Below are 16,552 nucleotides of genomic sequence, written 5' to 3' on the forward strand. Positions count from 1 at the left end.
AAATTAGAAATGGTTTCAGAATTGTCAATATACATTATTGTTTTATATTTATTAGTCAAGGGGTTATATATTTATCTCTGCTAGATATTATAAGGTGACAAAATTTGGCATGAGGATTATGAAGCTATAAATCCAGCCCAAAAGAGAATCATCATTGTGTAACTTTTTGATAAATAAGGCATTTAATATTGTTCATTTAATGAAAACAGTTAAATCCTGAGTTATTGGCAAAAAAACAAAAAACACACATGTATTTAACTTTAAGGTTCTTACTTAAGTAAACATCTGAAATTCACAGCTATAAAAATGATTAACAGGGAAATAACTTTAAATAGTGACTATCACAGTTTTCATAAGTAATCTAGGTAAACTATTTTAAAAAATTAATTAGGTAAATGTAATGAAATAAATGCTTATAAATAAATGTCATATAATTCAGAATCTAAAGTGATATTAAATTAAATAATAGATACCCATTAAATGTCTGGGTCATTTCCAATTTTTCCTTAAAAAGTTACAGAAAAACATTTTTCTTAAAAAAGTGTTCTTATTAAAAGGAAATAGTTTTGTCTAATTCAAAGGTTGTTTATTAAACACGGTAAAAAGAATAAGTAAATAAGAGACATGTAAAGAAAATTATAAAGGGGCATCTTTGGCAAGAAAGGTTAAAAGAAAAATAATTGTATATGGAAAGAATCCTGTAAAAATTTTTTGTCCTAAAATAAAATGATTGATCGTTTACGAAAGAGAGATGTTTAGGATAAAACAGGAAGCATGTTGTAAATGGTTTGTGTAAGTCATAATAAGGTTTATAAAAAAAGAATTTATGAAAAAAATTTTATGTGATCAAGTTGACTATAATTAAAAGGAAATTATTTATAACAGTCTTTCTAGAGATTGGGTTTTGATATTAAAAATGCACTAATACACTAAAGAATTGGTTAGAACAAAATTTTCTTAAGGTGTTGTTTTACTGTTAATAACATTACATGAGATATTAATTTTTTTAACTCAAAAGTTCAACTTTTATTGCATCTTGCTATTTTCAGCTTTCTCTCCTCTTTGAGAAGGACTGAGAGAATAATTCTCTCCATCAACATTTTCCTCAGCTCATATAAATTTTTCCCCTCAGGTCCTAACTCTTGTAGCCTGATGCTAAAAATGCTTTATCATAAAGGTCTAAAGGAAATGTTTTCATCCAATATAACATTCTGGGCTCCTGGCATTTCTTAATATGTCTAAATTGTTCTGTGTTTTGATTTGCCTAGGAAAGCTGATATAAAAAAATTTTTAATGAAGCTTATTACATCCATGTAACTTTCTGTAATGTTTTTAAAGTCCTGGTGCTGTTTAGTTACAGGGCTTTGACTCCTGGGTCTAAAAAGGACACTGAGTCCTGCTAAATCTTAAACACTGACAGCAGTTAAAGCATCATCTTCAGACCTAGGAGGAGATGACATTCAAAATAAGCTGCATTTGTGAGACATGGAGCCAGAAATGAAAACTATTCAACCTCTAGGCCCAGGGACTATCATGGAAGAGGTGGGCATATGAGATTGTAAGGGCTGATTCTGAGAGATTAAATTAGTTCAGAGTTTCTCTATTAATTAAACATTAACATCAAAGGCACACTGATGCAAGACCAGCATCTGGGCTCCTGTGTCAGATTAACAAGGTTTTCTTGAAGCATTATCCCACCCTTTAAAAAATTATAAAAGTTTAGAAAATGGTTTATGGAATTTACATCTTAGGGTCAAGATGATTAAAATTTAATAGATTTGTTTATAAGATTTGAGAAACAGGATTTAATTGGCCTCATGCTGTCTTTATTAGAGCTTATTATTTGGAAAATTAAGTCTCCTCTCTCAAAGAATAAAGGTTTTTAGGCCAGGTGTGGTGGCTCATGCCTGTAATCCCAGCACTTTGGGAAGCTGAAGCGGGTGGATCACTTGAGGTCAGGAGTTCAAGACCAGCCTGGCCAACATGGTGAAACCCCGTTTCTACTAAAAATACAAAAAAAATGGCTGGGTGTGGTGGCAGGTGCCTATAATCCCAGCTAGTCGGGAGTCTGAGGCACAAGAGTTGCTTGAACCTGGGAGGTGGAGGTTGCAGTGAGCCAAGATTGCACCACTGCACTCCAACCTGGGCGACAAAATGAGAGTGTCTCGAAAAAAAAAAGAATAAAGGTTTTTGCCTTTTTTCTGAAATCTCTGAGTTATACCTTTGGCTAAATAAATGACTTATTTTACAATAACCTGTGATTCTATTTTGTGATGTCAAGTGTTTTAAACTTTCTATATTTGACAAACTTTCCAAAATAAAATAGTCAATTCAGTCCTTTTGACCTCATTAAGTTTTTGGCATTAGGTCCTCTGAAGTCCAAAAGAGACATATTCGGCTTATTTGGTAAAATAAAATCATACAGGAAGCATTGTCAAATATGAAATGGTGTTTAATCTTCTTTGGATTATATTTATATAAATGAGTTGCTTATATAGATGAGTATGTGTTCCAAAATTGTATGAGATTCCTGTGATTCTGATATGACTTAGTATACATCATCAGTAGTAATTATGATTATTATGTAAAACTATTGAATACCACAGAAGTAACCAAATTTCCTTGTCAATTGTGTCTTTAACTATGGCTGTTCTAAGACTTCTGTCATCCACAGTTGTTTTAGTTTGATCTTTTTATAGGTGATTTATAATCAGCTATAGAACTCTGAGGAGTACTCTTAAATATGGGCTTCTGACAACCTTAGAGATTGTGCCATTGGAATAGAGAGAAAAACTTCCAGGACTGTCATGGAGAACTGATGTATTCATGAGGACTGCTAATCCAATCTTGAGCAGAACAGGAGTTAATTGCATGAACTGAACTAACAGGAGATTGAAATAATCTTTTATGAGTTTTTGTTTGAAACATTTGTTGATTCTTTCTGTTTTGTTTTACAGAGTCAAGAAAACTTTCTCTTCTTTTAAGCTATTTATAGCTTTTAACAATTCAGTAAAGTATACTCTCATGAGAAAAATTTAAAACAGAATTTCTTTCTCTTTACCTATTTTTTCCAAAACTTGGAAACTATTTGTGAGTATTCTTAATTTATGGCAATGTAGTTATTTGCATAAGTATCTTTTTTCTTTTATAACAGGGCATAATTGGAGACACTGTTATTTTACCAAGGCTTTAACTGGAATGACATATTTTCAGACTACTTTGAGAAAATAAGGCTGAACTATAGAGCTAATAAAAGCACCTTGGAAAAACTGGCTTCATATACCCTGTCGTTTACAGGGTCCTGACCTGTGGAAAGCAAAGAATGTCACTTTCTGAATTCACTCAGTTCATACAGGTATCTGCAGGCACAGCTAAATCCTTGGCTGGGTGTGAGGCTTTTAAAAAGGTCTAAACTTAGATTCCTTATGGAAAAGCTTCCAGCAAAGCCAATTTTAAAAAGAGAGAGCTCATATGGCAAATGATCAGTCTTGCTGCATTTTATGAAAATAATCAAGCCAAGTATAATAGAACTAAAACTTATTTTACAAATAAGTTGGTCCTACTATGATTTTGTCTTTAATAAAATTGGGGAATTGGAGAGAGAAAAGTCATGTTTCAAAATTAACTATAGTACACCTGTTATTAGAGTCTAGACTTGACTAATCTTTTTCCATTTTTATTATTTTCTACAATTTGGACTGAATTCTAAAAATTCTCCTGGCTACAAGTCTCCAAAAGAATGTTTTCAATGTTTTCCCTTCTTTTTTTTTTTCCTCCCCTCATTTTTCCTGATGTGAAATCACTAAAAGTTCAGCTGTGCTTTTCTTAAAGCCCTATAAACTGAACTTAAACTTTGGAAGAAAATAAAAGCAATCTCTTTATATGCATAAATCATTTTCATACCTACCTACTGATATATGGACTTGAGAGTAATATGGCCTCTATCAGTTTTCCAGGGTCGTTCTTTCTTTTTTGTTTATCTGCTTACTTCCTCCTTTTTTCCTGTTTTCTTTCTCTCTTATTTTCTTTGTGCGATGTGAGACTTCACAGCCTACTAAAACTGAGCTTTCCTAACAATGTGGGACCTATTCGTCTAGAAATAAACCATCCTAGACATGAGAGATCAGACAAAACCTGAGACCGGAGATTCATTTTCTTCTAAAATGCTTTCTCCAAAAGATCTTAAATAGAAAAGGGGGGCAGGCATACATGGTGGTTCATGCCTGTAATCCCAGCACTTTGGGAGCCTGAGACAGGAGGATCACTTGAGCCTAGGAGTTCAAGACCAGCCTGGGAAACAGAGTGAGACCCCGTCTCTACTAAAAATTAAAAAAATTAGCCCAGCATGGTAGCACATGCCTGTAGTCCCAGCTACTAGGGAGGCTGAGACAGGAAGATCGCTTGAGTGTGGAAGGTTGAGGCTGCAGAGCAAAAAACATGTAGGAAGAAAGAAAAGAAAAAGAAAAGAAGAAAAGAAAAGAAAACCAGGGAGAAAAGAAAACCGGGGAGAAAGGAAAATAAAAACTCAGGACACCAATTCACTCTGCCATGAGGAAAAAATTAAACTGAAAGCTGAGTCATGCAAGAAGCTGCCTTTCCTACTGTTCCTAAGCAGATAGCTACAGATAAAAGTTTCAGTATCTCCATAGGCAGCTACTCTATGCTCACCTTATTTTATGTAAAGTGCTGATTTACTGTGCATGAGAGAAATACATCATTGACTATCGCCCTACCCGCTCCTTTTCTCTTGTGACATGTGGATTACCATACCTTCCCTCTTTCTCTTACAGCCCACCTTTCCCCCCTTTAAGTATTGAAACCCTCAAAGTCGTCTTTGGAGAAAGGCACAGACCTCTCTACTGGGCATGTCCTTAACCTTGGAAGAAGAAACATCTAAATTGATTGAGACCTGTCTCAGACACTTTTTGGTTTACAGGTACCACTTCACCCACCAGGATGGCCATAATAAAAACAAAAGTTTTAAAAAAGGAAAATAAGGCTGGGCATGGTGTCTCATGCCTATAATCCCAACACTCTGGGAGGCCAAAGTGGGAGGATCTCTTGATCCTAGGAGTTCAAGACCAGCCTGGGCAACATGGTGAGACCCTGTCTCTACAAAAAATACAAAAATTAGCCAGGTGTGGTGGTGTGCACCTGTAGTCCCAGCTACTCAGGAGGCTGAGTTTGGGGGTCACTTGAGCCTGGGAGATGGAAGCTATAATGAGCTGTGACTGTGCCACTGGACTACAACCTAAGCAAGAGAACGAGACCCTGTTCCCACCACCAAAAAAGGGAAGAAAATAAGTGTTAGCAAGGATGTGGAGAAATGAGAACCCTCATACATTGCTGGTGGGAATGTAAAATCGTGCGGCTGCTTTGGAATGCAGTCTGGCAGTTCCTCAAAATGTCAAGCATAGACTTACTACAAGACCCAGCAATGTACCCCAAAGAATTGAAAACGTTGGATCTTATACAAATGTATACACTATTATTCGTAAGCAGTGTCAGAGGCGTTCAAACCAGAGTGACTCCATGTTGAATAGGAGCTGGGTAAAATGAGGCTGAGACCTGCTGGGCTGAAATCCCAAGAAGAAGTTAGGCAATTTTTTTTTTTTTTTTGAGATGGAGTTTTGCTCTTATTGCCCAGGCTGGAGTGCAATGGCGCGATCTCAGCTCACTGCAACCTCCGCCTCCCAGGTTCAAGTGATTCTCCTGCCTCAGCCTCCCAAGTAGCTGGGATTACAGGAATGAACAACCATGCCCGGCTAGTTTTGTATTTTTAGTAGAGACAGGATTTCATCATGTTGGTCAGGCTGGTCTCGAACTCCTGATCTCAGGTGATCCACCTGCCTCCGCTTCACCAAGTGCTGGGATTAGACGCGTGAACCACCATGCTGGGCCAGGAAGCTAGGCATTCTTAAGCGCAGGATGTTTACGATCAAGGGAACACGTTAAATAATGCTTACCCAACAGACCCAAGACTTAACAGATCCAGGACTTAACAGACCCAGGAAACATCCTGATGTCCCGATATTTTATGAACAAAAGCCTTCTTAGTTTAAGAATAAGTTTTGCTTTAAAGATAATAATATAGATTCTTATGGAAGATTGTTAGGTAACAATCCTTTGTCCCCAGCCCTTGTGGTAGAAGAGCACACCTCACCCATGATTTTTATCTTCTATATAAACAAGAAGAATTGTAACTAAGGCAGACACATTCCTCCTCTTGCCTTCGGAAACACCCTGGTCTGTCTATGGTGTGGCCACTCTTTCGTTCCTTTACCTTCTTAATAAACTTGCTTTCACGTTACTCTGTGAACTCACTCTAAATTATTTCTTGCCTGAGATCCAAGAACCCTCTCTTGGGGTGTGGATCAGGAGGGCTTTCGGGTGACAGCAGCATTATTCGTAATAGCTGAAAAGTGAAAACAACTCAAGTGTTCATTGAGTGACGAACGGATAAACAGAATGTGGTGTATCAATGCCACGAAACGTTACTCAGCCACAAAAAGGAATGAAGTACTGATTCATGCTACGATGTGGGTGAACCTTAAAAACATTAAGCCCAGTGAAAGAAGCCAGACACAAAAGGCCACATATTGTATTAATTCATTTATATGAACTGTCCAGAATTGGGAAATCAATAGAGACAGAAAGTAGACTAGCGGTTGCCCGGGGCTGGAGGAGGGGGAAATGGGGAGTGACTGCTAATGGGTACATGGTTTCTTTTAGGGGTGATGAAAATATTCTGGAATTAGATGATGGTGATGATTGCACAACCCGGTGGATATACTAGAAACTATTGAATTATACACTTTTTTTTTTTTCGAGACGGAATCTTGGTCTGTCGCCAAGGCTGGAGTGCAATGGGGCGATCTTGGCTCACTGCAACCTGCACCTCCTGGGTTCAAGCAATTCTCTGCCTCAGCCTGCCGAGTAGCTGGGATTACAGGCACCCGCCACCACGCCCGGCCAATTTTTTGTATTTTTAGTAGAGATGGGTTTCACTATCTTGGCCAGGCTGGTCTTGAACTCCTGACCTTGCGATCCATCTGCCTTAGCCTCCCAAAGTGCTGGGATTACAGGTGTGAGCCACCATGCCCGGCCGAATTATACACTTTAAAAGGGGAGCTGGAGGGCCGTGGCATGATCATAGTTGACTATAACCTCAAACGTCTGGACTCACGCAATCCTCCAGCCTCAGCCTCCCGAGTAGCTGGCACTATATATAGGCACATGCCATCACACCTGACTTTGTTTTTCTATTTTTTTATAGAGACAGGGTCTTGATGTGTTGCCTAGGTTGATCTTAACTCTTGGGCTCAAGCAATCCCTGTCTCAGCCTCCCATAGTGCTGGGATTACAGGCATGAGCCACTATGCCCAGCCCAAAAGGGTGAACTTAATGGGATATGAATTATATTCCATTAAAGAAAAAAGAAAACAGGGTGGTGTGAGACAGTGAGGGGGGCTAGTTTACAGAAGGTGGTCAAGGAGGGCCTCCTCAGGAGATGCCACGTGAGCAAAGACCAGAAGGATGTGAAGGGAGTGCTCTGGGAGGGGCAGGGAGAAGAGTGTTACAGGCAGCGGCAACAGCAAGTGCAAAGGTACTGGGGTGGGAGCATGCTCGGTGAGGTTTTCAAGACAGCAGGAGCCAGCGTGGCTGGAGTGGAGAATGTGGGGGCGAGACGTAGGCGATGATGCTGGAGATGACTTTGTGGACCACGAGGGCCAAGGCCAAGGTGGGAGTCTGGCTCCTATGCCACGTGTGGCAGGGATCCACTGGAGGGTTTGCAGCAGGAGCCAGTAAGTGATGTGATCACACCTTTAAAGGGTCATACCAGAGAAAGACAAGAGAAAGGAAGGAGATGTGTCAGGGAACTACCGTGAGCCCCCCAGGAGAGCAATGTGGTGGAAGCAATGGCCATGGTCCCCGGGGAGACAGACCTAACATCTGAGTCTCCCACTTTCAGCACAGGGCCTTTTGTTCCACACCCAGCAGTTCAGGGAAGCAGCCACTTCTCTTCCTCCTTACCCCCTCCCTCTCTACCTCCCTCTGCCCCTGTCTCCTGCTCCCTTTTTCCCTCTACCTGGCTGCCCCCAGTATAACCCAAAGGGTGGGACAGGTGGTGGACAGGAGCAAATGGCCAGATTTGAGGGCCAAGGCTGGGAAAGATGGGAGCAGAACCAAAGATGAAATTTGAGGGCCTAGGAAGTGCCTCTCCCAACCATTACCTCCTCCCCCCAGCCCATCCCGGCTTCTCTAGTCAAAGAGGAGACTTGCAAATTTGAGCCCTGTGAGTCTAAGGAGGTGCAGGGCCTTTCCTTGCGCCTCATCTTTTGGTGAGCCCCTGGGCTAAGGCCACTTCTCCTGAAGTCTCCACATGTCGTGCTGCCCAGGTAGCCTTGGAATAACTGGTTCATGGCAGTCCCCTTCCAGCCCAGGTCAGAGCCTGGCAGACTGGACCCAGAAGCAGTGATTTTTGCATAAGAGGCAGGAGGGCATGGTCATGATGAGCCCAAACTTTAGCACCATACTTCCTGGCTTCAAATCCCAGCCACGCTTCTTGCTGGCTGTGTGACTTAGCTTCTCCATGCCTCTATTTCCTCATCTGTAAAATGGAAGCAATAATGCTACTGACTGCATTGGGCTGTGCCAAGGATGAGGGGAGTTACAGAGCACCTGGCACCTAGTAGCTGGGGAGCAGCTGAGAAGCAGGAGCAGTAAGATTCCTGGGCACCATTTACCTAGTGCCAACTACACATCAGGAGCTATACTTGGCATTTTCCAAATGTTTCCTTGTTTGGAAATAATGGCTAACATTTAATGAACCCTGATGGTGGGGGAGACACCACACTGAGGACTTTATCCCAGTGACTCAATGAATCCTCCCCCTAACCTTATGAGGAAGCAATTATTACTGCCAGGCCCATTTTACAGAGGAGGAAACTGAGGTGCAGAGGGCTAAGTCACATGCCAGAGGGTCCAACATAGAGGACTTGGGTTTCTAATCCAGACAGGTCTGGCTGCAGTGCCCACCCTCTTGACACTACCCTGGCCCCCAGTCACCCTAAGTGGGCATTTTCACCTCCATTTTGCAGAGATATTCCAGAGACCTACTCAAATGCAGGCCCTGAAATTTTCTCCTAAAACATCTTTGCAGGCGGGAGCAGGCTTTCTTTCCCTGCCTTTCTCCTGGCTGTGGCCGGAGCTCCCCAGCGAGCCAGGTGTTATTCCTGGCAGCTTTCCTCTTTCCCCAGAAAAGTCCCAAGGAGGCGCAGACAAAGGCAGGAAGCCCGGAGCCCAGGCGCCTGATCCCTGATGTTGGCTCCTCCAGCCTTGGGCCCTCAATCCAACTCGGGCCGTGGCCACATTCCAGGGTGACTCAGCCTGCAGCCAGCGGGGGCGAAGGAGGCTCTGTTTTGCGGACTGTGGGCTCTAGCCCCACCCACGGACACTCTCACTTTTTTTTAGGTACTGCCAGGCCCTGGCGGGCAGGGCGGTAGGCCCTGACCTTTTCCATCCCCGGCTCCTGCCCACACAGCCGGTTTCCTGCCCACCCTGGGTCAGATCCCAAGTCATCTTTTCTGATTCCCGACCGGAGCCCCATCACGTGGGTTCCTCTAAAAACGGCCTATTCCTCACTCACTGACCCCTGTCGCCTGCCCTGGATCTCTCTCCCACTTGACCCTTTGTGAACCAGGGAAAGGAGTCAAGGATGGGATGTCACCCGCCTCCATGCCCCCTGACATATCGCATCTTACTAGATGGAAGAGCCATGAAGGGAGGGCGTGCTGTTCACTCCAGCACTCAGAACAGTGCCTGGTCTGAATGAATCATGTATGCAGTCGGTGCTCAATGGGCAGCACCTGCCTCCCAGAGTTGCTGAGAGGGTTAAGAAAGCCAATGCAGGTTAAGCACTTGACACAGAGCCCATCTTCTAGATTGTCCAGAGCAGAGGCTGGCATGGTTCAGCTGTGCAATGTTGGGTAGACTGCCCAACCTCTCTGTTCAATCATTTCAACTCAATGCAGGGCCTTAAGCTCTGGGAGGATTTGATGGGGAACAAAAGGGGGCTTAGTTGCACAGCTGAGCTGGAGCAACCCAAAATTCTGTTTAACCTGCTTAACCCATTCTTCCCCCAGGGCTCACCCACAGGCCTCCAGGGTTTTCAGTCTGCCATTAACAGGGTTTCCCAGATGCTCTTCCACACCTGCCCCGCACTGCTACCACTGTGCAGAAAAAGCCCATGGCCTTGCCCTAGTTTTTGTTTTCTGGTTTTTGAAATAGACATAAATTCACAGAATTATTTCTCAACACAGGAAGAAACAGCAGAGGAAGTACCGTGGTAACTAGAGTAGCTGCATGCTGGAGAGGCAATAGGGAGTAGTGGGGACTGTGGCAAGGTTTAGAGAGAGTGCTACCACTGAGTCCCAGGAAAGTATTGCTAGATCTTCCCATTTTTCAGAAGAAGTTGGAAATCTAGATTTTTGTGTATGGAATCCCCCAATTTTCTCCCCTTGTCCCACACAGCACAAACCCAGCCCATCCAGGGCTGAATCCAGTCACGGACCACTGTTGGGTGACCTCTGGTCAGTGCATGTTAGAATGAGACAGATTTATTTGTGCCTACAAATTCTGCATCCTGCAAGGGCCCAGACCAGCCACTGGGCCACAGTGACCCTCGCTTGATGCCACTATGCCTTCCGGACCCCCAGAAAAGGAGCCTCCCAACCAAGAGATCTCTCTCAGTGCTCCCTGTGGTGGTCACACAAGCCCAAAGAAAGAGATGCAGTAGCCTGGTGATATGGCTGGGGCTTGAGAGACCACCTCCATGAGCCACCTCGAAGTACAGATAAACTGAGGCCTGGGAAGCAGGAAGGATGCTTCTGATACTCACAAGGCAAATCAATTAGTTTCAAGGGGCCCACAAGCCATACTCCTAACTCTCAGCTCACCACCCTCATGTTCACTGAATGGGGCTTGAAAATTCTTGCTGTAATTGCAGAAATTTGAATTTGAACTGGGAACTACATGACATTAAGAATTATCTTTTTATATTCTCAGGCAAGAAAATAGAATTGTAGTTGTCAGTTTTATATGCATTCTGAAATATTCAAGGGTGGAATATCATGACATCTAATTTTTTTTTTTTTTTTGAGATGGAGTCTCGCTCTGTTGCCCAGGCTGGAGTGCAATGGCGCAAGCTCCGCTCACTGCAAGCTCTGCCTCCTGGGTTCACGCCATTCTCCTGCCTCAGCCTCCTGAGTAGCTGGGACTACAGGTGCCTGCCACCACGCCCGGCTAATTTTCTGTATTTTTAGTAGAGACGGGGTTTCATCGTGTTAGCCAGGATGGTCTCGATCTCCTGACCTCGTGATCGGCCCGCCTCAGCCTCCCAAAGTGCTGGAATTATAGGCGTGAGCCACCGTGCCTAGCCTATGTCTAATATTTTTTAAACAATGTTAATGACTGTCAAATCAAGGTATGGGTACATGGGGCTTCTTACCGTATTCTTTTTCTTTTTCTGTATAGTTGAAATGTTTCCTAATTTAAAAGTTTTAAATTAAATTCTAGAGGTAAAGACGGAGTTGCTCACTCCCAGAAGTAGTGGTGTCTTACTGGGATAAGCATGAATTTTGGAGGGGCCTAGATGTGGAGTATAATTTTTGTATGACCTTGGGAAAGTCACTTCATCTTTTTAAACCTCAGCTGTATGATAAGGGTGATGGAAATTACCTCAAGGCTTGGTCAGGATAAAGAAATGAGACAAGGGAGCTGGAGAGCCTTGCTTATTTTAACCCAAACTGAATCACCATTCAGACGGCATCAGGGTCACCCACTTGTTTCACTTGTTTGCCCTTTTTTTTTTTTTTTTTTTTGAGACGGAGTCGCTCTGTCGCCCAGGCTGGAGTGCAGTGGCGCATCTCAGCTCACTGCAAACTCCGCCTCCTGGGTTCACGCCATTCTCCTGCCTCAGTCTCCTGAGTAGCTGAGACTACAGGCGCCTGCCACCACGCCTGGCTAATTTTTTTTGTATTTTTTTTTTTTTTTTTAGCAGTGATGAGGTTTCACCGTGTTAGCCAGAATGGTCTCGATCTCCCGACCTCGTGATCCGCCAGCCCGGCCATTGTCCTTCTTTAAGAATTTTTTGCTTGTAGTTGCATCTCTTAGTATCTAAAAGTCACATGGTTCTAAGACTTTTGAGTGTTCAGATTACCAATATAATGTGTGGGAAGAATGAGAATTCATTCTTCCTGTGAATTAAAAACTCTTGCAAAGCCAGGTGTGATGGTTCACACCGGTAATTCCAGCACTTTGGGAGGCTGCGGTGGGAGGATCGCTTCAACTGAGTTTGATACCATCCTGGACAACATAGCAAGATGCCATCTCTACAAAATTTTTAAAATTAACTGGGCATGGTGGCACACACCTGTAGTCCCAGCTACTCAGGAGGCTAAGATGAGAGGATCACCTGAGCCCAGGAGTTCAAGGCTCCAGTAAGCTATAATTGTACACTGCACTCCAGCCTGGGCCACAGTGTGAGATCCTATCACTAAAAGTAAAAGCTAAAAATGCTTACAGCCCAGAGTTTTAATCCAGACAGACCTTGAGCAAGTTGCTTAGCCTTTCTGAGCCTGTTTCCTCCTCTGTAAAATGGAGATAACCAGAGTGTCCCTAGCTGAGCTGGAAGGAGAAAGTGAGACTGGGGATCTAAACTGGGGTCCCCAGGGTCCATGCACCTACCCTCAAGCTGCCAGTGACCCTCATTCCCACACTTCTCCCCACTACCCACTGTTGACCCTTCCAAGGTGCCCACAGGTATAAAAATCAAAGGCTCAGCAGGGCGCGGTGACTCACGCCTGTAATCTCAGCACCTTGGGAGGCCGAGGCGGGCAGATCACCTGAGGTCAGGAGTTCGAGACCAGCCTGGCCAACATGGAGAAATCCTGTCTCTACTAAAAATACAAAAATTAGCTGGGCATGGTGGCACATGCCTGTAATCCCAGCTACTGGGGAGGCTGAGGCAGGAGAATCACTTGAACCCGGGAGACAGAGGTTGCGGTGAGCCGAGATCGTGCCATTGCACTCCAGCCTGGGCAACAAGAGGGAAGATCCATCTCAAACAAACAAACAAAAAAAGAGCCCATAACGTATTCACATGATGGAAGACTCCAGAGAGGATCAAAAGAATGGATTCGATCTCCTTGTAGCAAAAACATCTGCTTGTAGCAAAAACAACAGATGTCAAAACTAAAATCTGGAGTGAAAACAGCAAGCAACATAATGTCTGAAAACATTTCTATACAGTGTATTGAGAAAGCCTGACAGGAAAAATAATTCATTTCTTCCCTGAGACATTTATTCACTGTCTTTTTCTTTTCTTGTTTTAAGGCAAATGATTGACTACACAGCTGTAAATTTCAGCTGAAAAGATGTCTGGAGGTTGAAGAAAAATACAGTGAGCTTATTGTGTGAAAATTCAACTACCATATTGTTTAAAAATCAAAAAGTTCCCAAGGTTTCCGGAATTTTCAGACACGAATGTAAACTAACTCTCTCTTACGTGGCTCTGTATTAGCTACAAGCTCATGTCTATGTATGTAAGAGTAATTTTTATGTAAGAGTAATTTTTAAAACATCTGGGAGACTGAGGAAGTATGAAAACTAAAGGCAATGTGGTAACTTGGGGCCGGATCCTGGAACAAAAGAGGACAGTAATGGGAAACTGGATAAAATCCCGTGAAGTTTGAAGTTTAGTTAAGAGTAACGGACCAGTGTTGGTTTTTAGTGGCGACAAATGTCCCATAACAATGTAAGATGTTAACAATAGGGAAAACCGGGTGAGAGAAATACAGGAACTTTTTGTACTATCTTTGCAACTTTCTGTAAATCCCAAACTAGTCTAAACTAAAAAGTATATTTTTTTAAATATGGAAGGTTCTACCCAGACTGAGCAACAGGAGAGGCCCAGAGAGGGAGAGAGGACTAGACTTCAGGGGCTGGGGGAGGGTTAAGCGGCTTCGGTCTTCCCTATAACAGGATAAATATTTGTGTTAAGTCGAATGTATTCAGCTATTCCTTATGCAATTCAAGTTAACTTAAAAAATATTTTATGAAAAGGAGAGCTACAGCTATCTCCTTGATTTGAAGCTGTCTTTACTTTTTCTCCTAAATCACTGATGCTCAATGGAGCTGGAAAACCTTTGGGACCAGGAGGCTGTGACATCTGACCCTGGCTCCGTTCTGTCCAGGCTGTGGGACCTCAGGGGAAGGTAGAGACTTCATAGGCCTCAGTTTCTCCCTGGCAAATGAAATTACTAAGCCCATCGACCCCCCCTCTTCCAGACGGGGAATCCCGGGATGGGTGGTTCCAGGGCATGATCAAGACATCCCCCAGGGGCTCTACACTCCGCTGGCTCAACACTCCCATCTGTGTAATGGGTTGAGGAGCGAGGCTACCCCTATAGGACTGCCGAAAGCAAGGCAGGGTTTGACAGCGCGTAGGTGGGTGCCGGGTGCAGGCAGAGGCTGGAGAGTGGAGAGCGCTTCTTCCACCCGGGCCACGCAGAGGGTGTCCCCGCACGGCTCCCCACCCACAAACCCTCGGTCCTCACCTGAAACCCCCTCCTAGGTCCCTGCCGTCGCGCTAAGGGCCAGACTCGGACTTGTCGCGGTGGGCGATTCGCCCCGGGGGACCTACCGGACCCCGCACCTTCCCACCTTGCACCTTCTTGGCAGGGGGAGCACGGCCTGGCCCCCTCACCCAGGTGCGGGGTCCCGGGACTCCCACCTCCGAGGCTCTCGCCTTGCCCGGGATACTGGAGCGGGACTCGGGCCGGGCGGGCCGCGGGCTCCGAGACCCTTGGGCTGCAGTCCGGGCGGGAGCCGCCCCCTTTGTCTGGCGGGGCCGAGCGGAGCAGGACACTCACCGCGTGCGGCGGCGGCTCAGTAGCAGCAGCAGCAACAGTGCGGCCAGGAGGCCGAGGAGCGCGGCCCAAGCCATCGCGGGGCTGGCGGGGCTGGCGGGGCTGGCGGGGCTGGCGGGGCTGGCGGGGCTGGCGGCCTGGCCCACTCCCAGGTAAAGTTCCCCGCCCCCACCCGCCGCGCCCCTCCCACTCCGCCCACCCCAGCCCGCTTTGGGGCGGGGTGGGGGGGGGTGGGGGATGGGGCCCTCCGAGGTCCGCAGGGGTCGGCCCGGGGCGCTCTGGGAGAACCCCCGCTCCCCGCAGCTCAGGCCTGGATGGAAAATGTGGGAGGGAGGGGAGGGGAGAAGGAGGGGGAGGGGGAGGGGGCGGAAGGGATGTGGTGGGCTGGGGAGTGATCAAGGGGAAAGGAGATAGATGGGGGACTGAGGGGGATGTGGTGGACTGGGGGGTGATGGAAGGGAGGGGAGAGGGAGAGGATGTACAGGAAGGAAGAGATTATATGTGGGGAGGGAAGAGGGATGGGGAAGATGGGAGAGGACTTTTGGGGAAGGGAAGAGGAGGGAATGTGGGAAGACGGAGGGAGGATGGGGAAACAGCCAAGGAGGTATGGGGAGGAGGGGGCACAGTGGGAGGAGAAAATGTGGTGGGAGGGGACGAACATGGAGGAGGAGTGTAAGGGGGTCAGGAGGAGCTTTCCCACCACATTCCACATTCCACCTAGACAGAGGAAACCCCCCAAGGCTCCTCCTCACCCCATCCCCCACCCCAGGCGTGCTGGGGACCTGGAGTTTTCCATTCTGTGGTCTGGGCTGGGAGGGCTGGTCTGGATTATATCGCCTATAGTATCTTCAGTAACTACTGGGCAGGGGGTACAAGGGTGTCTCAGGCAGTCCCCTCATCCTCACCTGCTTTGGGGACAGATAGTGCCCGTGAAGTATGCACCCTCTACCTGGTGCACGTTAGGGCCTCCGGATGTGGTGGCCATTGTCATCGCTACCTGGTGCTTGGGGTGCCAGCCCCCTGTGCCCGCGGCTCTGCAAGGTACCACCCCAGGGTGCTGATGAGAACTGGGGGTCAATCCAGCCTCACTCCATGCCCCTGCCCCCACCATCCCCATTCCCACCCTGGGAAGCCTTGGGCAGGTAGCTCAACCTCTCTGAGCTCGCCTCATTATCTGGAAACAGGGAGGGCAGAGTTGTGCTTACCTCTGGGGCTGTTGTGAGGAAGTGATGAGAGCTTGACACTAAAAGGAATCACAAACTGTTGAGTGCTTGGCACACTAAGTTTTATGAAACCATGGGCTGAACCTGGAGGTAAGACCCAGGAGGTCTTGTTCTAGTCCCGTATCCACCCATTCAGTGCCGGGTGAGCTTAGGCACGTTTCATTCCGTAGTCCCAGCAGAGCTCTGGAGAAGCTGTTGCTCCTCCTGGTCTCCTGGCTTCCATCCTTATCAGCCAGGGTCCTGACAAGGCCCTTCAAGAACCAGCATGATCAGCCCCTTCTCACCTTTACCTCCCTGACCCCATGCCCCCGACTCTCTTCCTCACCCACTCTGCTCCAGCCACACTGATCTCCGCATCTTTCCCTAGAGGTCCCACTGCAGGGCCTTTGCACGTGCTGT

At 45.8% G+C, this 16,552-nt stretch overlaps 1 protein-coding gene across 2 annotated transcripts in view; it reads right to left on the reverse strand.

Annotated features, from left to right (window-relative positions):
* PTGIS (prostaglandin I2 synthase) overlaps positions 1-15,262 on the reverse strand; it is a 64,459-nt gene extending 49,197 nt beyond the window's left edge. Inside the window, exon 1 of one of the 2 annotated variants that reach the window (XM_031005027.3) lies at positions 14,934-15,262. In XM_031005027.3, the coding sequence (XP_030860887.2) occupies positions 14,934-15,007 (74 nt within the window). In that variant the 5' untranslated portion in view covers positions 15,008-15,262. Of the gene's footprint in view, positions 1-14,618; positions 14,885-14,933 lie in introns of those variants that run through there. The other variant, XM_055373187.2, reaches the window with a different exon arrangement.
* Between the last annotated feature and the right edge of the window lie 1,290 nt (positions 15,263-16,552).

The sequence above is a fragment of the Gorilla gorilla genome, chromosome 21, assembly GCF_029281585.2.
Source record: "Gorilla gorilla gorilla isolate KB3781 chromosome 21, NHGRI_mGorGor1-v2.1_pri, whole genome shotgun sequence".
Taxonomy (NCBI): domain Eukaryota; kingdom Metazoa; phylum Chordata; class Mammalia; order Primates; family Hominidae; genus Gorilla; species Gorilla gorilla.